Raw genomic sequence first — 23,544 nt, 5'->3', positions numbered from 1 at the left:
TGGAGTTGCTGTCCTATCAGTTTCAGATGTGGTGTGGATCTGCACTTGTGGGGGGTATTTTTGATAAACTTTTTATAGGTATAATATTTAATTTCAGGCAGAACTCAAGAGTCTGATGGACAATGCTTCGTCATCTTTTGAGTTTGCTAAGGAGCTCATTAAGCACAATCTGGTGAGTAATGGATTCATCTAAGCTGTGGATCTCAAACTGTGGTCTGCAGAGCTTTTCTTGACGTAGCACTATTGAAAATTGGGAATTAAGCAGTAGGAGGTGGGGTGTTAAGAGGTTATGTGAATCCATAAATGTAAGCAAGGGAGGCTGTCTGATCAATACGCTTCCCACTTTTATTTAATTGGTTTCATTTTCTGATGCTTTTCTTGTCTTTGTGCCACCTTCAAGACAAGAACCTGCATTCCTACCCCTTCTTTATACTTTGTCTTCTAGTGCAAAGTTGTTACATTACACCATTCTGGTCTTTTTACATTGTCATGGCTTGTTACCATGTCATGAAAAAATGTTGCTTTATCCTCAGGGATAAGTTAGGATGCTTTAAATGTCCTGTGATCCTGTCCTTGCAAGATACTTGGGATTAGGCTTGGCAAGCCAGTCAATTGACTGCCTATTATTTGATCATGGTCAAATATTTGTCATATATTCCAGCAAGAATGCCCTGATATAGATGGCAGCCTATCTTTTTGATTGCATCATGGTGCCATTCTTTCTTTCTTTATCAGAGGGGTAGCCGTGTTAGTCTGGATCTGTAAAAGCAGCAAAGAATCCTGTGGCACCTTATAGACTAACAGATGTTTTGGCGCATGAGCTTTCGTGGGTGAATACCCACTTCGTCGGATGCATGCAGTGGTTTTCCACTACATGCATCCGACAAAGTGGGTATTCACCCACGAAAGCTCATGCTCCAAAACGTCTGTTAGTCTATAAGGTGCCACAGGATTCTTTGCTGCTGTCTTTCTTTAGAACTTTATTTAATTGTATTTCATATTTTTTGAGTTTAAAATAACTCAGTTAAGTACTCATTTTTTGTAATTAGGCATATGTATCTATCTAAGGCTAAGCCCGCTGGAGACCATACAGTCTTACTCATTTTGTTTATTGTTCTAATAAATTAGTGGTTTAAAATATTTGACCATTTTTTATATTGTTTGACCAATTATTTTTGGACTGGTCAAATCCCCAACCCTCCTTGAACAGCCCTGTCAAAATCAGAACTTCAATGCAAAAATCAGAATGGGTGAGGATCCCGAACAATGTTGTCTAACCACGATACAATGGCAGTGGAATTAAAATGTCTCAAGATAATAGTCTCTATTTGCAAAGTTAATGACTAGGAACTCATGGTGGGCAGATGCTGAGGCAAAGTAAAAATATTTGTGTTTAAAGGAGGAGATATACTGATCATCTGGCAGCATTCTACTCCAGTGATTTTATTGCTACTCTGGTGATCGACTGGTGATAGTAGTTTACTTTTATTTGATGTTGGCAAGTTGCTCAGTTTGGTGTGCTCACTGGATGGAAGCAGGCAAGGACATCTGGTATGGGTTTTAAACAGGCCACAACTTTACTAGTCAAATTACATCCAAAGTTTGTATTGGAGGATAGCCCAGCATGGTCACTTGCACATCATTGACCTTTTGCCAATTTTTAGGGGCTCCCTCTGCAGGGGGTGCCAGTCATCACACTAGGAAGGTCTCTGCATGTCTCCAGTTGCCTGCTAGCATCCCTCCTCCTTTCCGGGATTGAGACAAGAGCGGGCCTCGACCCCTTAGTACCACCATCAAGTGTATTGGTGGGGTGATTCCCCAGGATAATGTCCTGACCCCTGGTTCTCATTTTCCCCTAGGGGTTAGACATGATGCCCTCAGATGCTCACTATGTTACCTTTTTGTATCTGGAGCCTAAATCAGCAAGTTCCTGTTCCTGGCACCTGCCACAAGGAGGTGCCCACCTTAGTTTGGCTGCCTCAATCCCACTACCTAGAACTTTGGCCAACCCAATACCAAGATCATCCAGAAACAAATTGGCACCTGTATCAGAGTGATGCACTCCATCCTCGATAAAGCTCAGCTGCACTCTAGGGTATGTGGCCGTGTCTGATAACTGAAGCACCTCTGGACCCCAGCCATGTTGCTATTTTCCAGTTGGCCTTCATTCAGGCCCTATCCATCTGTTGTGGGTATTCTGCAGTCCACCAAACCCTGCAGACCAGCATCTCTAGCGATACTATCCCCATGCCAAGAAACATTTGCCAGCAGTCTAATATCCCACTTAGCCTTCAAAATCAGTTTGAGGCCAGAGTACGTTCTAAGGTTGTTCTCCGGTAAATGGATAATGATGGTGCCCAGTATGTCCTTTTGGTGCACCAGCCCATGCAAGAGGGACACGAGTTGGTCCCAGGTCATGCCCTGGCTGCCGTGCCAAGACAAAGTCATGTCCCTCCTGAGGACCAGTTGCAAGCTTCTCGCCCGAATTATGTGCTCTCTTATTAGCCCAGTGCACAATACCATGCCCTCAATCCATATTCTCAGCTGTGTGTGTGCTGTGTGATCATTGTGTGTGATCAGCATGGGGAAGAAAGCAGACATGGTTAAAACCTGTGACACTTACAGCCCATCCCCTATGTTGGCTTCACTTCAGGCAGTTGCATGTAGGATTGTAGATCACCAGCGTCCTTTAGCCTGGACTTCTAATGCACACAGATCTAATTGGGTAGCCACCGTGTGGCCCCCATACAGAACGAGTGGGAGCCATATTCTCTTGGCGGCAAGTTCAAGAATGATAGCCTCTTCCTAAACACTCCCACAAACTGGAATTTGGTTAGGAAGGAACATTCCCCATGCAGGAACAGGGAACCCTCACCAGGTGGCTGTTGAGTCACATATGCCTGCAGTGCCTGTAACAGAGTCCATCTCACCAGAGTAGTGCGGAGCAACAGCCTTGCTGATCCCCCTTTGATTGGTTTTTTGACCTGCGAACCTTGAGCTGTAGGGAGTCAGCTTACCATTGTACATCCTGTAGTTTGATATCCTGCACTGAAGTGTCACCCTTCACTGATGGGACAAGCTCACTGACCCAAAAGGCCCCAAAGAAAGGCTGCCTTGAAGAATGTAGCTTCACCCCCAACCCAAATGGCAGATCTGAGGAAGAACCTTGACTAATTGTCTAAGGACCTGCAAGGTCACTGGCTCCTTAACATTGTTCTGTGTCCCAGCAACTTAGACCCAATCCTCCAGCATCCTACAGGCCATGAATCCTTGACGGGGTCAGATGACCTGCAGACTTGCAGCAAAAGGACACCCCAGCTAACTGGTTATCTGTAGCCAGTGATGCAAGCCCCCACCTATGTAGCAAGACCATAAACTGCTGAATTTGTGGTTCTAGTATAGGCCAGGCCCTGGGAAGACCCACCACCTCCTTGAATGCCTGAAACTCAAACGCTGTCATGTAAGCCAAAAAGGTGCACAGTGCAAGATTCCATAGGGCTGCCAGCATTAGATTGGGCACCGCCATGGCCTCCAGTGCTAGTGTTCAGAATTGGTTGACATGCAATCAAGAAAGAGTGTCTGCTATATCATTTTTAAGCCCAGCTATGTGCTTGGCAGTGAAATAAGTACAGCATTCAAGGCAATGGAGAATGAAGGACCTTTTCAACTCATTACCCTGGCTGATTTAGTGGACTGAGAGTTCACCACAAGAACAGCTGCTTGATGGTTGCACCAAAACCTGATCCTCTTGTCCTTGAACTCCCCATCCCAGATGGTGACTGCCACCAAAATTGGGACGAACACCAGGAATGTGACTGATGTCTTTCAAAATTCCAGACTCTCTCCACTTCTGGGGCCATTGACGGGTACACCAACGCTTCCTGAAATACAAACTAAAACCTATCCCTCCCACTGCATCCAAGATGACTTGCAGGTTGGCCTCAAGCGGTAGGGGAACCCATTTTACCCCATAGCTATTGAAAAACCCGAAGCAACCCTCACACTTGCCTGTTATAGCCCTGCCTGAAAACAGTACAGGTAGTGTGTCACCAGTTGGCATCCTGCACGCTTCCTGACAGCTGAGCCAAGCATTGTACAGTCACAGGAGAGAAATACCTGCAAGCTGCATGGAAACTTTTTAAAAATACCATAATAAAGGCTCAAATTAAGTGTACCCCAAATTAAAAAAAAATAACAAAAAAAATGACACCTTGGTTGGAGCCAAAAAGGCATCAGTTTAAAAATTGGAAGTCAAATCCTACTGAGGAAAATCAAAAAGAGCAAAAACCCGGCCAAGTCAAGTATAAAAGTATAATTAGGCAGCCCCAAAAGAATTTGAAGAGCAACTCGCAACAGACGCACGAACTAACAGCAAAATAAATTTTAAGTACATCAGAAGCAGTAATCCTGCCAGACAATCAGAGGGGCTATTGCATGATCGAGGTGCTAATGGAGCACTCAAGGAAGACAGAGCCTTCGCAGAGCAGCTAAATGAATTCTTTGTATCAGTCTTCACTGCAGAGGATGTGGGGGAGATTTCCATACCATTTAACAGATATGAGGCACTGTCCCAGACTGAGTTATCAGTAAAGGAGGTTTTGGAACAAATGGATAAATTAAACAGTAACAAATCACCAGGACCAGATGATATTCACCCCGGAGTTCTGAAGAAACTCAAATATGAAATTGCAGGTCTACTAACTGTGGTACCCTGAAAGTCCTGTTGGAGCTGGAAATTCCTCAGGGCCTGTCCTCTCCCATTGTAGGAGCCACCAAAGCACACCCCTTGCTAGACTCAGGGCCCTCGTCTTTTTGTTCAGTAAGCTGCACTGTGATTGACAAACTTATCCAAATGTAGGTTGCCAGCCCTCCAGTACTGATGTGGAGTCTCCAGGAATTAAAGATTAATCTTTAATTAAAGATTATGTCATGTGATGAAACCTCCAGGAATATGCCCAACTAAAATTGACAACCCTGTTCAAATGGCACATTGGCTGAACCACAAACCAAGTCACAATAAGCTTATCCATAATTTTTTCTAACATATTATGCATTCAAGAGTTAAAGCTGTTTTCTGATTTCAGTGGTGGAATTATGTTTTGATCCTTTTTAGCAATGATTCAGCAGGTGGTAAGCTTCCTTCCCAAGTCACACCTGAACCAATGTCCCATATGGTGTTGTGGGAGGAGGGAATTGTTATGTGAAACTGAAGACCTGACTTTTTTTGGTCATTTAAAGATAACGTGACACTTTTCATGTATTTAGGATTATTAGCCCTAATATTTTGGTATAATCAAAGTTAATTGTAATTTTCCATCTATATTCCCCTTGCAGTGTCAGTTTAGTTCATATTCTGCCTAACTTGTTCGACGCTGTCATGTGTTGTTGCTTTGACTGTTGAATAGCTGATTTGTTCTGCTCCAGGAATAGTAGTTATTTACTGATGGGTTAAGTATTTTTGTAAAGTGCTTAGAGATTTCTCAGGATAAAGACACTATAAAATATGAGATGTTTATAATTATTAATAAACTAGGGGCCCAGCTAATGCTGAATCCATTGACTATAATATGTCATTACTGTGGAAATTTCAAGGATGATTGTGAGACCACAGACTGGAACACTCTATAGGACTAAAAAGATTGGTGCTTTCTTTTCTGCAGGTTGTATTCCGAGGTGGGGAAGGGGCTCTGCAGGTTCTGCCACCCCTGGTTGATGTTATTCCTGAAGCCAGATTGAACCTGGTGATTTACTATCTCCGACAAGGTAATGAAATCTCCCTCTGTCTCTCCCTTAGATGCAGGGATTAAAACCTTTTCTTTTTCTGTGACATCTGTTCATTATCTCACAACTAGCCTTCTTTAAATGGGCTACATCATTCTTTGCACTATTTCATCCATGGTAAATAAGCTAATGTCTTACATACTTTCTTGACTTCTGAAGGAGGACCATTAGCAAAGGTTTGAACAAATCCACTTCGGCAGAAGATCAGAAACTTATTTTTTACACTAGTAAAACACTTCCCCTTAAACCTGCTAAAATGCTAAAAATGGGCACAGGATTGCCACCCAGGCAATGAAAATTATTTCTGTAAATATGGCACAGACAGACTGTACAAAAAACAAAAAAACCTACCAGAAAAAAGGCTGCAGTCTGAACAAGATAATCCATCCTACACACATTTGCCAACTGTTGAAAAATGTAGGTAGATTCCCCGGGCAGCAAGAGTTTCTTGTGTTTCCAAGTCATTTCTGTCTTTGCTTTCGGTTCCTTTTGTATTTTTTATTGGTTACAATGCCTCCTTCTCCCCTCATGCTCATCACCACTGTATTTCTCCATTGAGAAGTGGAATGATTGATGATTTGGTGTTAACTGCAGGAACCTGTGTAATGGGATATGTTGAGCACTTTTCCACTCATTGTCTTCCTTATTCATGGTATTTCATCACCTCTGCATGACTAGTTATTTAGGGCAATGTCCTTAAAAGCAGTAGATGTTACCTTTGTCTTTATGGTTTAGTCCCACGCATTCTGTTTTATTGTATTTCAAAGGAGATTGCAGTCAGGGCTGGCTCCATTCTTTTTGCCATCCAAGCGGCGGGGGTCGGGGGAGGCGGAAGCTGTGATCAGCGGCACTTCGGCAGCAGGTCCTTTCCTCCAAGAGGGACCAAGGGACCTGCCGCCAAATTGCTGCCAAAGAACCAGACGTGCCACCCCAAGCACCTGCTTGCTGCGCTGGTGCCTGGAGCCGGCCCTGGTTTCAGTAATGTTGACTGCTTCAGCTAGTAACCTTTACCACTTTGTCACCTAGTTGTCTAGAGTTGTGGCTGGTCTACAATGAAAAGTTCTATCCACATAGCTGTCTCTCAGGGGTGTAAAAATTCTATTCCCCTATAGCAATGTAGTTAAGCCAATCTAACTCTAGTGTAGGCAGTGCTGACTAGATGGAAGAATTCTTCCATGAACCTAGCTACAACCTCTTGGGGAGGTGAATTAACTACAGAGATGGAGAACCCATCCTCTTGCTGTAGCGCTTCAGTGTAGAAGCTACAGGTGCCATAGCCTTGGTCAAGTTGGTTCTTTTTAGATGAAAGAAATAAAACTGTGATAACCCCATAAAACTCAAAATAATCAGATAAACTTTAGACTTCATACCTAAGGAGCAGAAATAAACCACTCCCTAAACTTTTACATACCAATAAGTGCATCAAGGCATTTGAGTGATTATAAAAGTAGTAAAAGAAAAAGCTCTATGGGCCTTCTGTAGCTTAATTATATTGATTCTGAAGCTTGATGTGCTGATTTTTAGCAATACATTTATTCCATGCCAATAAGGTTATTGAAATTTAATCCCTTTGTCAGAGGACTTGTCTCAAATGAGTTTTCTGCTTGCTATACTCACTTGCATCCTAGACTGTCTCTGTATCTGCGCATCCAGTTGGAACTCAGCTTCATTACTTGAGCTGTCACAAATTTTAGTACATAGATGTGCTCTCTTTTCCTATTGCCATAAATGGATATAACCTCATTAATATCATTTTGCTAATCCACAAGCCCTTTTAATTCTCACAAAAATGGCTATTTCACCTGATTTCTCATCAAAGATTTAATACCAGAGATCTGCAGTAAGATCTCGTATTAAGACTTCATTACTTTTACAAATTGTACTAAAATGCATGTACTAGTAAACCAATAATACTTGGTACTTAAGAGCAAAGTATTTAAAAAAATTATTGGCCTCATATGTACCTAAGTGCCTCATGAGTATGTGAGGTTTGATTTATTTTGTAGTGTTTTGAAGATGTAAATGGTGTATAAGTATTGTACAATGAAATATCATTAAAGTTAAACTGTACTTGTCAAAATACATGAACAAAATATGCTATTCTATAGTACCTTAGTTTAAAAAAAAATATTTGCTCAATTATCAACACCTGGTAATTTGCAATGGATTTCCTGTTTATTAATGTGAATTAACTTTGCTGGGTAATTGTGTGACAGAAGAGCCCCGCACTAATATATGTAAGTGAAGGGGATGGAGTTAAGATGTTCTGAGACTGGATCATTTTTTTTAGAATGTACTTTTTTTAGTATATAACTTTTTTGTGTGAGTAAAATTCTTTAATTAACTTTTGCACTAACAGTGCTTTTTACATGAGAGGATTAGAGTCAGATACACTAATTTGCCAAATGTTGAGTTATTAATAATGAAACTGTGAAGTCTGTATTCAGAAGCAGCTAACCCAGTCTTGCCCTGAGGGAGGAATAAACATGTTGAGGGAGACAGGATTATGAAGGATTTATTATCTTGATCTTGTACTATTGAGAAGTCATCCACTGGACTATGAACAAGGGGCCAAGTGATCTCTGTACTAGGGAGAATGTAGTAATAAAGAAGCTATTACTCAAACCATATTTGTTATACAGACTCAAGCAAACTACCACCAGCAAGGTATACATTTACACAGATTTATAGTCACCTTACTTTTCCCCTTCAAATGCTTTATCTATCTGTGACTGGGTAAAGGAATGTTGTGGAGGATGAGTGGTCTGTCCAAATACAGTTCACTGTGGTTTGTCATGCATGTAACTTCTGGTATTTCAGATGATGTGCAGGAGGCTTATAACCTGATTAAGGACCTGGAACCTACAACTCCACAGGTAATTGGAGACTTATGGCATGGTTACTTAAAGAAAAGAGTTTGTAAGTTGGGGTAGAATCTGCCATATCCAAGCCGATACCCTGAGGATTCATCTCTTTTAACACCTTGCGCTCATCCTTCCACCACCTTTCACCAGTGCTAAAGCTTTGTATGTGTGAAATATATATATGCATGTAGTATTTTATTTATCATGTTTATTATGGTCATGTGTAGGGGCCAGTAGAAAACAGGGCCTGATTGTGCAAATGTAAATGCACTGTACAAATGTAGAATAAGAGACAATCCCTAACCTGAAGAGCTTACAGTCTAAATAGAGAAGACAGACGCAGGGTATGGGAAAGGGATAGAATGCAGAAACAGAGTGAACAATGTTGCGGTGGCAAACGTAATGTTAGTTTTGCGATTTTGTTATTTTAATTCTTTCAGTTGGGTTATGTTAAGCGTATTAACTAGACAGGAAGAGTGATGGTGGGAGGTGTTGGAGGAATAGCCAATCAGCAGAGGAGAAGGAATGTTCGGAGTGAAACCTACTGTGTCCTTGGCTCCTGCTTGAACTGCTCTCTGCAGCTCCTCGGCTGACTTATGTCTCTTGCTGACTCTTCCCTGCAGTTTTTTCTCAAAGATCACATGGCTGGGGAGGAGAGGGAAGACATTATGGGTCCTTGTGAGAGGATAGGGTTGTCCTCTGCATAGGTCTGGGTCTGGGAAGTGCTAGGGGGAAGAGATGGTCCCAGCTGGGCCTCGTTTCAACCCCTCATTCCAGTTCAACACTATCTATTTGAACTGCTTTCTGCAGCTGCTGGGCCAGCTTCAGTCTCTTGCTCCTCCCTGCATTTTCTTTCTCAAAGCCCACATATATAGAGACACATGCACTGTATAAATACAGTGAATCTGAACAAGAGAAAATGTCTAAAATAGACACTGAGGAAGGCATACTCTGGAAGATTACATGATACAGTGACCAAAACTCCTGAGTCCTGTGTACTCTATAACTTCCACCATTGCTGATGGTGGAGTAGCACCAGCAGTGAATTACGAATCCTAATTTTAACAGCGTTGGAGCAGCTACTGATGGCTTTGCCACTCAAATTATGCCAGTCATCCCAAACTCATGCTGATAAAACCTTTTGTCCTCTCCACTCCTTCATGTGCTAGCTGTTTGTGTTCATGTATTCTCTATCTATTTATTGGTAATGGAGGTGTGGTGTAAATGTTGCTGTAAACATGAGTTGAGAGTGGCAAAACTACAGGCAAATTATGGAGATCATCCTAGATGAGTACCAATAAATCTTTTATGCCACACCACAGCCATTGTGAATTGTGCATATGCCATATATGTTACAGAAAAAATGTTTTACAAAGTTTTAATATGTTTATTGGTACTGTTTTATTATCTCTCTCTGCCTGTAAAGCCAGGCTGCTGTAGCTATCATGAGTCCCACTGTGCAGACTTTTAAAGAGAGAGAAATTATAATGAATAAATGTTAGAAAGATTTAATATTACCTAAAAGAGCTTTTTCAAAAATAATGTAATTTCTAACATCTGACATTTTAGGATCTTCCATGGCTCAAATTAAATGCTGGTTCCCACTGGCAAAACGGAAATCTTTCTATAGCTATGGTATAAATTCCTTTATTTAGCCCTGAAGAGACCTTCTACAACTATAAATCGGTCTCTGGTTCTAGACTGAATGTTATCAAGTCCTGCTCCTCAGTGTTTGTCAGGAAATTTATATTTCAGGGAAAAGAGGAAACATTTCTCTGGTAGGCTTTTTTGAAAAGGTGACTGCAGCTCCTTGGGTTAAGAATGATAGATCCATCTCCACATGCAGGACTTCTATGTGTGTCTGATTTTATAAATATATTCCTCACATACATGCTGGTACTTGCCACGAGGCTGATAATATACAGTATGTTAATATGCATAAGAAGGGCCAGACTGGGTTATACCAGTGGTTCACCTAGCTCAGTGTCCTGTCTTCCAAGAGTGGCCGGTGCCAGATGCTTCAGAAAGAATGAACAGAATTGGGCAACTGAGTGATCCATCCCCTGTTCTCCAGTCTCAGCTTCTTGCTGTAAGAGGCTTAAGACACTTAGAGCATAGGGTCATAGGCGCCAACTGTGGGTGCTCTAGGGCTGAAACACCTACGGGGAAAAATTGGTGGGTGGACTTGCCCAGCTCACCTCTACCTCTGCTCCACCTGCTCCCCTGAGCGTGCAGCATGTTCACTTTTTCCCCTTAGCTCCCAGCGCTTGCACCGCGAAACAGCTGTTTTGTGCGGCTGGGAGAGAGTGGGGAGGAGGGGGAACGCAATGCGCTCAGGGAAGAGGCGGGGGTGGGGCGGGGATTTAGGGAAGGGTTCCAATAGGGGCAGGGAGGGGGTGGAGTTGGGGCGGGGAAATGGTGGAGTCGGCGCAGGGCCGGAGGCAGGCGGGGCATGAAGTCCCACCGGCACCAGGGAAAATTGGCACTTATGCATGGGGTTGTGTCCCTGGCCATCTTGGCTAAAAGCCGATCCGAGCGGTTCTCAACCAGATGTCTGGGGCCTCCTGTGGGGCAATAAGCAGGTTTCAGATGGTCTGCCAAAATAAACCAGAGAGCAGGGCCGACGTTAGACTCACCGAGACTCAGATCAAAAAGCCGAAGTCCAAGCTGCACGTCTCTGAAGCCAAAGCCTTAGCTTTGTGAGGCCCTCTGTGGTCCGGGGCACAGGCAGTTGCCCTGCTTGCTACTCCTAATTCCAGCCCTGGCTTTTAATCTACTGGATATGCAGAAAATCAGTTGTTCTGGCTGAATGCAGACAGATAAATTGCATTCTGGCTGAATGGGCCAGTGACCTGTGTAAAATGCAGTGAGTTTCTCAGTCCAGCTCCTCTTATTTATTATTGGTAACATGCCATTGTTGTACTACTGGACAAGTTCCATCAAAAACTGTAATCACAATTGGCATTAATTGTCCCCCTCTTTGGCATGTCAGCAGAAGGGTTCAAGAACTGCAGAGGCTTCAGAGGTGCCTCTCTCCAGGGAAGGGTGGAGGAACTATATATACATATGTGGGAAAACTTGCAATGCTTCTGCCTTCGCTGTACCTGACTTATGGGCAGAGGACTTCAGCCTCCAGCACTGTCAATCTAATACCTTTTACCAGCACCAGATTTACTTTTTCATGATGGTTGAAAGATATCAGTCAGTTTGTCAGCCCTAGAGACTCAAGTTCTCTTTATTCACAGGGTAGGTATAATACTGGCAGAGGCAATGCAAACGTCCATACCCTGGGGCAGAGACACATATCCTTCTCCCTGGCGTGACCACTTACAAGCTTGAAAGGGGAATTCAGTCTACTTGGGCCCCTTGTCTTGCCTGATAACAGCAGGACAATTCCTGGCAATTTTGATGGTGTTTTTATAATGTTGCTGTCTCTACACAGGACCTTGATTCAGAACCCTAGCTCATTTCACTTAAACAACTGGCTCACATGCAGGATTTTTTTTTTGTTATTATTTATTACATGCTGCTGGAGTACAGTCATATCTGACTACTAATAAAATGAAGTTTGAATGGAGCTGGCATGAGCAGGATCAAAATTTCTAAGTTGTCTGCAGCTGTTTTGTATGTCTTCTGAATGCTTTAACCTGTCTTCTCTAATCCTCTTGTTTGTTGCAGGAGTACATACTCAAGGGAGTGGTGAATGCAGCCCTTGGACAGGAAATGGGCTCAGTGAGTAAAACCCCTCTGTTGCTCCAGCATTTACATTAGTACTAGGGGAGAAAGAAATGTGGTATCTGGAATGCAGCTAATGGGAAAGAGGTGGTACTTTCACACTCAAATCCCATGCTTTCTGAGTCCCTTCATTTCTTCTCTCTCCATAATTCACAGTCCAGTGAGTGAATTGTGAGTTTCTGTTACTAGCCCTGAGACTCATCCAAACTGAACTGAGCCTCTCTATCCTGCTTACAAAAGCCTTGCTTCCTTTTGCAATGATTCTGTATATATGGGTCCAAACAATAAGATTCCTTCCTTCCTTATTGTACCTCCATCCCCATCTTTCCCCTCACCCCACAATATGTGTATTCACTTTGCTCTACTTCACTCTACTCACCCCTCTTGGAGCATGCATTCATTCTGTCCCATGGCACCACTCCATGCTCTGGATCTCATGTCATTTGTTTCTCTCCAAGAGGGATCATCTGAAAATTGCGCAACAATTCTTCCAGCTTGTGGGAGGATCAGCCAGTGAATGTGGTATGTTTGAAATTTTCTTTTTCCATTATATAAAAACTCTTCTACTGATACTACAGTATGTACCAGGGGTTCTCAACCTTTTTCTTTTTGCAGCCCACCTAAACATGCTATAAAAACTCCACAGCCCACATGTGCCGCAACTGTTTTTCTGCATGTACAATCCAGGCTGGCATTAAGGGGTAGCCAGCAGGGCAGCTGCCCAGGGCCCCAAGCCACTGGGGGGCCCTGCGAAGCTAAGCTGCTCTGGCTTCACCTTGAGGCCCGGTTGCCAGGGTTGGGCTGGTGGGGCTTTGGCTTTCTGCCCTGGGCCCTAATGAGTCTAATGGTGGCCCTGATATCTGCTTGTGGCCCCCAGGAGGCCTTGGACCCCTGGTTGAGAACTACTGGTATATACTGTCTTATAATAGTGCCTATGCACTTGTTGACTCTCAGCATGTCTAGTGCCAGGCACTGTGTTGCTTTAGTTATGCTGTTACCAGCATAATGTTTCCACACAGTACATCTGCTGTCATTTGAAACTGAGGATATGCTCTGACATATGTGCACACAATTTTGAGCATGTTATAGACACCTACATTGTTCCAGTTAGAGCAATTGGTTTGTAATAAAACAGCATCTCTATCAATGTAAAATGGTACACTTCTACCCCGATATAACGCAACCCGATATAACACAGATTCGGATATAACGCGGTAAAGCAGTGCTCCACGGGCGGGGCTGCACACACTGAATCAAAGCAAGTTTGATGATAACACAGTTTCACCTATAACACGGTAAGATTTTTTGGCTGCCGAGGACAGTGTTATATTGAGGTAGAGGTGTACTTCTGTCATAAACAGTCACAGTAACAGCAGCATTTGGGCTGGAGATGGGCCCAGTGATATATCAAATACACAGTACAATAAAAGCTGTTTTATGCAGCACTTCACCAACTGGAAAGCTCTCTAAACTGGCATTTCTGATCTTCATTAAAATTCCTGTGTATAGTCCAGTTGCGGTGGGGCTGGCAGGGGGTTGGGGTGCCAGAGGGAATGTGGAGCGCAGGTTCTGGGAGGGAGTTTCAGTGCGGGAGAGGGCTTGGGGCAGCAAGTTGGGACATGGAAGAAAGTGCGGGGTGCCAGATCCGGGGTGCGCTCACCTTGGGCGGCTCCCCGCAAGCGGTGACCTTTCCCAGCTGCTCCTAGGCAAAGGCAGGGCAAGCAGCTCTATTCGCTGCCTCCACCTGCAGCTCCCACCCCCGCAGCTCCAATGGTCATGGTTCCCAGCCAGTGGGAGCTGGGGAGCTAGCACTCGGCGGAAGGTAAAGCCGCCTTCCGTGCCTCTGCCTAGGAGCAGCTGGGACAGGTCACTGCTTGTGGGGAGTCGCCCAAGGTGAGCATCCCCCAGGTCTGGCACCCTGCACCCCAACCCCCAGCCACACACCCCCTCCAGTACCCAAACTCCTCCCTCTTAGTTAACCAGCATTTTTTACTTAGCAGCAACCCCCATTCCCCCAACATGCCAGATGAAACAACTTTTACCATATTATCTTCAAGTAGCATATTTTTGTCTAAACTAGACTGTAAGCTCCTTGAGGAAGAGACAATGTTTTATGTGTTCAGGGTAGCACATGCTGGTAGCATTTAATAAAAAGGAACAATAAGAACTCTCAGTGCAGTATTCCAAAATGTACTATACTTATGTATATTATAACACACCAGCCATTCTGTTGCCTGCTTAAGGTCATTCTGCTGACCTTAGACTTTACATTTGCTTCCCTAGATTTAGGATGGGGATTATAGTTTTGCTGCCTTTGTATGAGAGCCTTTGCTAACATAGTTGGCCTCGAAGTCAAAATCCAGCACTTCCTTCTATTGCCAGTCCTTGGTGGTCTCCCAGGATTAAAGAGCTAGTACCACTAGACTGTCTGTGCCCTGCGTCAGCATATCTAACTGTTACAAACCATCATTCCTTTCTAGTTTTGTGTGTTCCGTAAAGTGAAGAAAATCCTGCTTTAGTGTTGGGGGGGGGAGGCGGGGTTTGGAAGGAGGCCAGAGAAGTGATTGATAGCACCTTCACAAGCCTGTTAACTTACTGGGAATTTTCAAAGGCCAATGGACAAACAGAAAAAGCAGAGCACTTTCTCTGTTGTGATTCTGGTCTTTCTGCATCTCACACTCTCTACAGAGATCCCAGGACCAGACATGGACATGGAAAATGTTTAAAAAACTGTTGAGAACAGGGTAGTTTATGATAACTATGTCACACATTCAGCAAAGTCTTACAGAGGTCAGCGGTTAGATCTCTGTTGTTTCTAGTTAGATTATTGACTTAGAAAATTAAAAAACACACAATGAGCAGAGTTAGGGTATGAGTCCTTCCATTCAAGAGCTGTGTAAATCTAGACTTTTGTAATTATTGTGTAGTTTCAGAAAAACTCAAGAAGCATCCATTATGCAGCAACCATTATCTACATTTCTTCCACAATAAAACCTGCCCAAAATCAACAGCTTACACTGCATTTCAGCTAGGAAAAAAGATGGCTAAAACTATTGATCACAAACGGCTCATAAACTGGAATTGACATTGCAAATGAGGGCACTAGAGCAGGGCTGGCCAACCTGTGGCTCTGGAGCCACGTGCGGCTCTTCAGAATTAATATGCAGCTCCTTGTATAGGCACTAACTCCAGGGATGGAGCTCGAGGTGCCAACTTTCCAATGTTCCAGGAGTGCTCACTGCTTAACCCCTGGCTCTGCCACAGGCCCTGGTCCCAGGGACTCCACCCCTTCCCGCCCCTTTCCCTGAGCCTGCAATGCCTTTGCTTCTCCCCCTGTCCCTCCAGAGCCTCCTGCACGCCACGAAACAGCTGATGGGGAGAAAGGGGGAGGTGCTGATGGGTGGGGCTGCCGGTAGGTGGGAGACACTGGGAGCAGGGTGGGGGAGCTGGTGTGTGTGTTGGAGGGAGGGCTGCTGACGTATTACTGTGGCTCTTTGGCAATGTACATTGTTAAATTCTGGCACCTTCTCAGGCTCAGGTTTACCACTCCTGCACTAGAGGTTGCTTTTTTGTTTGTTTTTTTTACTGTCACTGTAAAGGTGCGGGAGTCACCCCTGCAGCACCTCTTGGTGGTAGTTTCAGGGAATTAGCTCTTTTCCAGCCTTGGAGCACCCTCTGCAGGGCCGGTGTCCCACTTGTAGCTGGCCCTGTGTCCCTTCCAGACCGCAATGCCCCTTTATCCTGGGGCTTCCCTCTGGCAATACCCCACCAGTCTCTGTGAGTCTCACCTCTGGGAAACACCCAACCTTCTAATCCCCACCTTGCTTCAGTCTGGGCTATTGCCAGTCATCACCAAGCCCCCACTCCCTGGGCAGACTGCAGTGTAAAAGCCACTCATCATAGGCAAGGGGGTTTGGACTGCTGCCTTCCTCTGCCTCCCAGAACCTCTATGGGCCTTGGACCAGGCCCTGCAGCCTGGGGAGTTGCCAGCTTGGAGCGTCTCAGGCCTTTCCCCAGCTCTGCTTCACTCCCGGTACCCTTTCTGCAGGCAGCAATGCCCTGCTCTCTCCCAGCCTGGACACAGACTTCTGGACCTCTGGCTCACAGCCTTTTTATACATGCCAGCTGTGGCCTGATTGACTAAGCTGGGCCATGCCCCAATCAGCTTCCCCAGTCAGCCCAGTTTAGCAGCTTTCAGCCACAACCTTCTCCCAGGGCTGACTTTAACCCTTTTTCCGCTGGAGTGGGGGAGCTGCCCCACTACAGTCCCCTATACCAGTGGTTCCCAAACTTGTTCTGCCGCTTGTGCAAGGAAAGCCCCTGGTGGGCCGGGCCGGTTTGTTTACCTGCCACGTCCGCAAGTTCGGCCAATTGCGGCTCCCAGGCGGCGCAGTTCGCTGCTCCAGGCCAATGGGAGCTGCTTCAAGTGGCGGCCAGTACGTCCCTCGACCCGCGCCACTTCCAGCAGCTCCCATTGGTCTGGAGTGGTGAACCACGGTCACTGGGAGCCGTGATCAGTCGAACCTGCAGACGTGGCAGGTAAATAGACCGGCCCGGCCCGCCAGGGTCTTTCCCTGCCCAAGCGGTGGAATAGTTAATGCCAGTGCTCTGAGTGATCTTTCCCAATAGCTCTGAGTGATCTTTAGCCTCATGGTGGAAAAAGAAATAAGGATCAGATTCCTTGGAGAGAGTAAAAGAAGAACTGAAGGGGGGAGACACAGTAAATTGTCACATTTTTAACACTTTCACTTAATAAATGGTATATCATTTCTGTAGCTGAGCATATCTCTTAGTAAGTATCCAGTTCTCATTAGACAAACTTAATTCTCAATGAGTGGACTCTGTAGCCCACGCAAGTGGCTGCTGCTGGCACACCTATAGGAGATAGAGCTACCAGCTAGAACACAAGGATTGCACACTATTCCAAAATAATGGGGATTAAGCACATACACCCCCCCTTCATCTTCAATAGTTTAAAGACTAAATCTTGAATTTGGTAAAGGAAAAACATCAAATCACTGGGAGTGAAAACTCTTTTTCTGGAATTCATATTACCTTCCTTTATGAGTCACTTTAAGTTACACAAAGTATGGAGCTTCTCAAAATGAGTTTTTTTCCTCTTTCTGCATGAATCACATGGATGGATTAGGTCTATAAAATCCTAACTTTCCTATTTTACTTCCATTTCATTAGTCAAAATGGAACAAAGCTAAAGCAAAGTCACCCATTCACTTCTTGCCATAACAAGTAGTATCCATGGTAAACCAGGTTTGGTGATAGTGGCACCAATCCATGACTATTTTGTGTTCTTTTTATTATCTTTTTAATACCATATTTTATATAGGCATCTCAAAGCATTCTATGAATGATCTTTATTCAGGAAATATTTCATTCAGCACTGGTACTGTACCAGCACAATACTGGTCAGATGTTTAACAAAGCACAGTAATGCTACTTATACCTAAGAACAGGGAGTGAAGAATAATATTCTGTTAAAGTGAAATCATAGATAATTGCATTTTGCCTACATAAAATTATCCTCTAACAGGGAATTTGGGCAGAACACTAGAGCAACAGACTTTCAAAGTGTGCCATTGAATTTTTGTATGACCACAGTTAGTCAGGGACCCAGCTTGTCTTTTCCCAAGATAGCACTTATGTAGCAGCACAATATCCTCAAAACAATATCCTCAAAACAGTGCTGGGGCTTTAGTTTATTACTGACTCCAAGAAAAGAGTATGCTATACTGAATTATAGACACTGCTTCCTGTAGGTTTTCCCCTGGGTGTTTCCCCAAGTACTCATAAGGACCAATTGCTTTTCTTAGATGTGATCGGATCATAACCTGAAGTCTTCTTACTTGTTAAGGAGTTTATGCCTCTTAATAATGGTGAAAATCTCAGTTCAGTTTTGGACTCTTTTTCCTACTTCAACTGCCACCAAAGAACAATGAGGATAATGAACAGGAATGACAAAACTTTCTTGGCAGCTGGCCATGACTGTGGAACGTGCTGCAGGAGATCAGAATGACTGCAAACCTTGCCACCATCAGTGTGGAATGCAAAACTTACTTCTTCTGCTTAGCTTTTCACAATAATAAAAACTGTGTGAGGGAGAGAAACATATTCTTCTTTAGAATTTGTAAGGCACTCTGATCCTATAGTGATGGGTGAAGTATAATTGCCTGAAATAATATTAGTTAGTGAGGTCTGTAATCTTTGTGGGGAAAGTAAACTAAGTCTAGTAGAGTATTTAGCCCATCACATAATGATGGATGGGGACATGATGGTATCTCTAGCACATACATATGGAAATAACAATCAGGATGTTATGGTCTCTGGCCATTAATGGGAAAATAGTTCCGGTCTCCAGCCATTATGTGTTGTATGTTCGGAGTTCATAAACCAGTATATAGAATTTTCTAAGGGATAGTTTGCAGGAAAGGGAAAAGGGGTGTCTGTGGCTATACTCTAAAAGTTCAGTGGGAGGCTGTATTTTACAAATATGGAAGTATGGGTGTTACAAAGAGGAAAAAACTAGAACTCTAAGATTAATGCCCCAGTTGACTGTGTCTTGGAAATGTGTAGTGTTAGCCTGAGTTGTATGAAATGTATGGATATTACTTTAATTAAACGCATTTCTAAAAAAATAACTATGCAGAGAAGAATGTGCTGGGATAAGATGATCTCCAGCTAGAAAGTGGAAGATGAGTGGGAATGTGGGGAGGAGAATAAATTTCAAGAATTTCTTGATCTTTGAACATTCTGTTTTTATAAATTAATGTTCCATTAACTTGATTAAATTATAAAGAAAACATATTCTTAATTTTTACTCTCCTTAAATATTTCTTTATATTTTGTTTGGATCTTGTATAATATAAATTGCTATGGATTTATGAACTTAAATGTCTTGGTAGGTGTGTGGGACGGTCTCTTTTGGGGTTTCTTTGTGCCTTCTATTGCCTTGAGGGGAGTGGAAGAACACTGAGGTTTATTTAACTTATTGCTCTGACACATGTAGATGCATGTAGTGATGGACATATATGTAAGCAAAGGGAAAATTAAACACACAAGCCAATTTCTGTTCCCAAGTAGGTACTAGAATATAATACATAGTGAAGTGACTGGGGAAGCCAGAGTGTAGAGCAGTGGTCCCCAAACTGTGGGGTGTGCCCTCCCCCAGGGGGACGCAGAGGAACATGCCACGAGAGGGGCTGGCCAGTCCCCACGAGTGGTGGGGAGGGAGCACCACCCAATTCTGACCTCAGCTTCATAGCTCCACTCAACCCCCAGACCAACTCTGCCTCCAGTGGGAGCTGCACTCCGCCCCCTGCTCTGTCCCCAGCCTAGCTCCAGCCCCAACCACAGCTCCACTCCACCCGCCAGCCCAGCTCCTGCTCCGGCCCCTCCTATGCTCCCAGCCCAGCTGCAACTCCACTTCCTGCCCAGTTCTGCCCTCTTTCCCTCTCTGCTGGCAGGCTAGCTCTGCTTCTATCCCTAGCTGCTCCCCTATCCCCAGTTCTGTACCCAGCTCCACCTTCAGCCCAAGTTCCTCTGCTGTGGAAGCCATGGCTGTGTAATAATTGTGGGGGGAAGGAATAGCACAGACAGATTCCATTACTGGTAAGAGGGGGTGTTACAGGAAAAGTCTGGGCACCACTGTGGTAGAAAAAACACACTAGAGCAATCCTACAAGGAAGGACAATAAGATTGGAGTCTGGCAGTGGATAGAGAAGGGGAGCAAAAACATACCCATTTTCAGTTGGTTTCTTACATTCTCCATTAGTGGACTCTGTTTAAACACTCAAGTTGTTTCATTTTGTTTTGTTTTGTTTCTACATTCAACCAAAGTGTGTGTGTGTGTGTGTGTGTTTTATACAAAAACATCACACCTAGAGGTGATATTAAGGTGTTAAATTGCAGAGCCATGTGATAACACTTTTGATTGCCTCCTAATCCTCTGTCCACTAGAATAAATCCCCTTGGGATATGGATTAATTTTTCAGCGCCCCTGAACAACTTGAAACTGCTGCTTCATTAAAAAAGCAAAAACAAAACTTTTTCCTCTCAAATGGGCAATTTTTCATTCCATAACTCCTGCCCAAGGCCCAGATAAAACCTTTGGCTAGGGATGGATTTCTGTTTGAAAACTGTCATAATATCGGGGTTAACTATACATCTGCCCCCTTCATGACTTCCTCAAGGCATATCCTTAGGTCTCAAGCCTCTAGCTGTACCCTTTTTCGGGGCAGGAACCAGTGTTCCTCTCTCTCCAGATCCAAATTTTAGAGCTGCAGTCCCCTTACAATTCACTGTGGTGATTATCCCAGCCCGCCTGACTTTATTTCAGCACTTGCAGTTCTCCTGTTTCTCAGGGACAATAACAGTTAATCAGTGACCAGTTAGCTTTCACAAAGCATAGTACAATTATTTATGACAAAAGCATTACAGAGAAAACATATCATAAAACAATAAACAGCCTACATACATGCTAAAATTACCAGCTATCCACATGAAATCCTGATAGGTCCATACACAAATTTGTCCGTTCTTGGTTGCAGAATGGATCTGTCCTGAATAAATTCAAGCTGACTCTGTACAGTTTGGGGCCTTTGTCTTTCAGACCTCCTGAATCAGGTAAATTAAGTCAATGCTGCTTCACCTGTCCGGATATCTGCATAACCAGCATTGGGAACTTGCATTAATTATTAACATCCCTCCTCTAAGTGATTCCAGATTTCATAGGAACCCAGCCCAGTGAACCAGGAACACAGAGATACACATAATGCTTATTGATACAATAGTCAATGAATATCTCCTGGGTCCATAACCTTTGTCTCATCTCAATTCATGAGATTTTGAGGTTTTCACATTTCCAGGGTCTCACATCAGTCACAACTTTCAATCCTGTTATCTCTTGACCCTGTAGGACAAGAAATGGAAACTGTATACCCATATACTCGGTAATGTTGCCTGGTGGATAGAGTACTGAACTGAGACTCAAGAGATGTGGGTTCTATTTGTGGCTCTGCCACTGGCTGTCTGAGTGACTTTGAGCAAATCACCTCACTTCGAATTATTCCCCATCTGTAAAATGGGAATAATGATACTGACCTTCCTTTGTAAAGTGCTTTGAGATCTACTGATGAAAAGTGCCGTATAAGAGTACTGTGTTCGTATACCATTGTGAAGGGAGATTAACAGTTTTCCAGTGGGACATGGCAAGGCCTGATATGGAGTCCAATATAAAGGAATTAATATATGTGAACTTTTTAGATTTAGAAAAGTTATTTTGGGAAATAATCTTGCATTATCTCAGCGCAGAATAGGGAAGGATGACCAGATGAACTAATAGCTATTCTCCATCTGTAGTGTAGTCCCTTGTCTCAAAGAGGCAGGTTATACTATTTTCTAGGATTTTGTTGGCAATTTGGGAGGCAGATATCCAAGTAAATTTTCCACCACCACCCAATTTTAAATATCTGCCTTTTCCTCTCATGCCTTAGATACAATCCCAGGGAGACAGTGCATGGCCTCCTGCTTCTTTCTGCTCAGACAATTTGATGATGTCCTTATTTACCTCAACTCAGTCAAGGTCAGTAGAGCACCTTAACTACTGCTGTGTTTACCAGCTTTTTCTGCTAAGAGCTTTTTCTCTCAGGCCTGTGTATGCATAATTCCCATTAAGAGAAGAAATCTTACTTATCTGGGGTGGGAAATTTCCATTGGGTGTCTGATTGTTTTTTCTATTTTTTCTATCTTTTTTTTGTTGGAGAAATGAAAACAATGGCACATTCTTGTATATTATATTGATATACATAACATCAAGAGGTTTATCTTCAACTGCAAACCAGCGTTCTCTATTCGCTGAGTGACAGGAGCTGCCTGCCTTCCTAACTCAACCAGCAGAGGGAACTAATGAAAAGCCTGACCTTGTAGCCTTTGATTAATTTAGCGTGCAGATTGCACAAGTCACTAATAACAGGTTATTTTGCTCAAACAGCTATACACATTTTTTAAAGGAGATGAGATTGGTGAATCACACACACAGACACAAGGACTTTATTTAGTACTTAAATACATACAAGTATAATAGCAATAATTGAAAAGCAAAATAAGTATAGCAGAACAATTCCCTGCATTATGCATTCTCACACCCATATGGAGACAATCAGAAGTATCAGAGGATGAAAGGAAAAGTAAGTGGAGAATATCAGAAGTGATGTGTGACAATCTAAACTTCCACATCCTGTCATGCTGCTGTGCCCACTGGGGTTGGTCTGACAACCTTTTTATACCCTTTTTCCTTACATCCCCCATGCATCCGGTAACCATATTTAGATTGCCTATCAGCTCCTGTCCAGGTGTGGCTTTCGGGGAAACCATAATTGGGGTTCTGATTGCTGACATAAGCTGTTTGTGTCAACACACTTCCCAATATTTCCAGCACATTAATGTCGTTAACTTGATGATTACATATACCAAAAATCCCTTAAAAATCTGTTATTTCAAGCTTACACTCCTCTTTTGCGGTTTATTTGTTTATCACAAGATGCATATTACTAAACCTTATAACCTTAGGTCAAGCACTTTAGGCTAACTATCTAGGTTGCTTACTTTTGCAAAGCCTGTAACATGTATTTTTACATTTGTTTTCCCTACTTGCATTACAACTTTAATTATTTTTTATCATCAACATCTTTACACATTTTAACTTTCCCTAACGTATAGGCTATAATTTGATTTTAAAATGTAAACCTTCTAAGAGCAAATCAGGGGTCAAGGGTGAATAATCTATCCCATCCAGCACAGTGCAGTATTGCGCGCGCACACATACTTACACTTGTCTGTTATTTGCATGCCTGAAAGAGCAGCTTCCTGAGCTCAGTTGCTGAAGAGATTCTGATTTGCACATGAGCAGCTCTTTCCTGGGCCACCCACTAGAGGATACTAGTGTACACAGGCATGCACACACACCCTCCCCTGTTCCTTTGATCATTCACTTGGAATATGTACAAACAGTTCCTGTAGTTTATTTGATATTATTTATATTATCTCAGTATAATATAGCAGAGTTCGAAGTAACTTTGGAAATGGGAAGTAGATGAGAGGAAAAGCAGTTTAGAAATGAAACATGCAGATGAGATAACTAAAATAAAGACAC

At 43.3% G+C, this 23,544-nt stretch overlaps 1 protein-coding gene across 5 annotated transcripts in view; it reads left to right on the top strand.

Moving 5' to 3' along the window:
• Positions 1 to 23,544, top strand: part of TTC26 (tetratricopeptide repeat domain 26) — a 70,565-nt gene that overhangs the window by 29,386 nt on the left and 17,635 nt on the right. For 3 of the 5 annotated variants that reach the window (XR_003998410.1, XM_030547997.1, XM_030548008.1), the window contains exons 8-13: positions 98 to 172; positions 5,661 to 5,763; positions 8,602 to 8,657; positions 12,324 to 12,377; positions 12,839 to 12,902; positions 21,887 to 21,975. Coding sequence is in view for 3 of the 5 variants with exons in the window: in XM_030547997.1 (XP_030403857.1) it covers positions 98 to 172; positions 5,661 to 5,763; positions 8,602 to 8,657; positions 12,324 to 12,377; positions 12,839 to 12,902; positions 21,887 to 21,975 (441 nt within the window). In the remaining 2 variants the exon portion in view is untranslated. Of the gene's footprint in view, positions 1 to 97; positions 173 to 5,660; positions 5,764 to 8,601; positions 8,658 to 12,323; positions 12,378 to 12,838; positions 12,903 to 18,208; positions 19,104 to 21,886; positions 21,976 to 23,544 lie in introns of those variants that run through there. The other 2 variants (XM_030548028.1, XR_003998411.1) reach the window with 2 other exon arrangements.

This window comes from Gopherus evgoodei, chromosome 1, assembly GCF_007399415.2.
Source record: "Gopherus evgoodei ecotype Sinaloan lineage chromosome 1, rGopEvg1_v1.p, whole genome shotgun sequence".
In the NCBI taxonomy this organism is placed as follows: Eukaryota; Metazoa; Chordata; order Testudines; family Testudinidae; genus Gopherus; species Gopherus evgoodei.
This window is presented reverse-complemented; position numbering and strand designations above follow the sequence as displayed.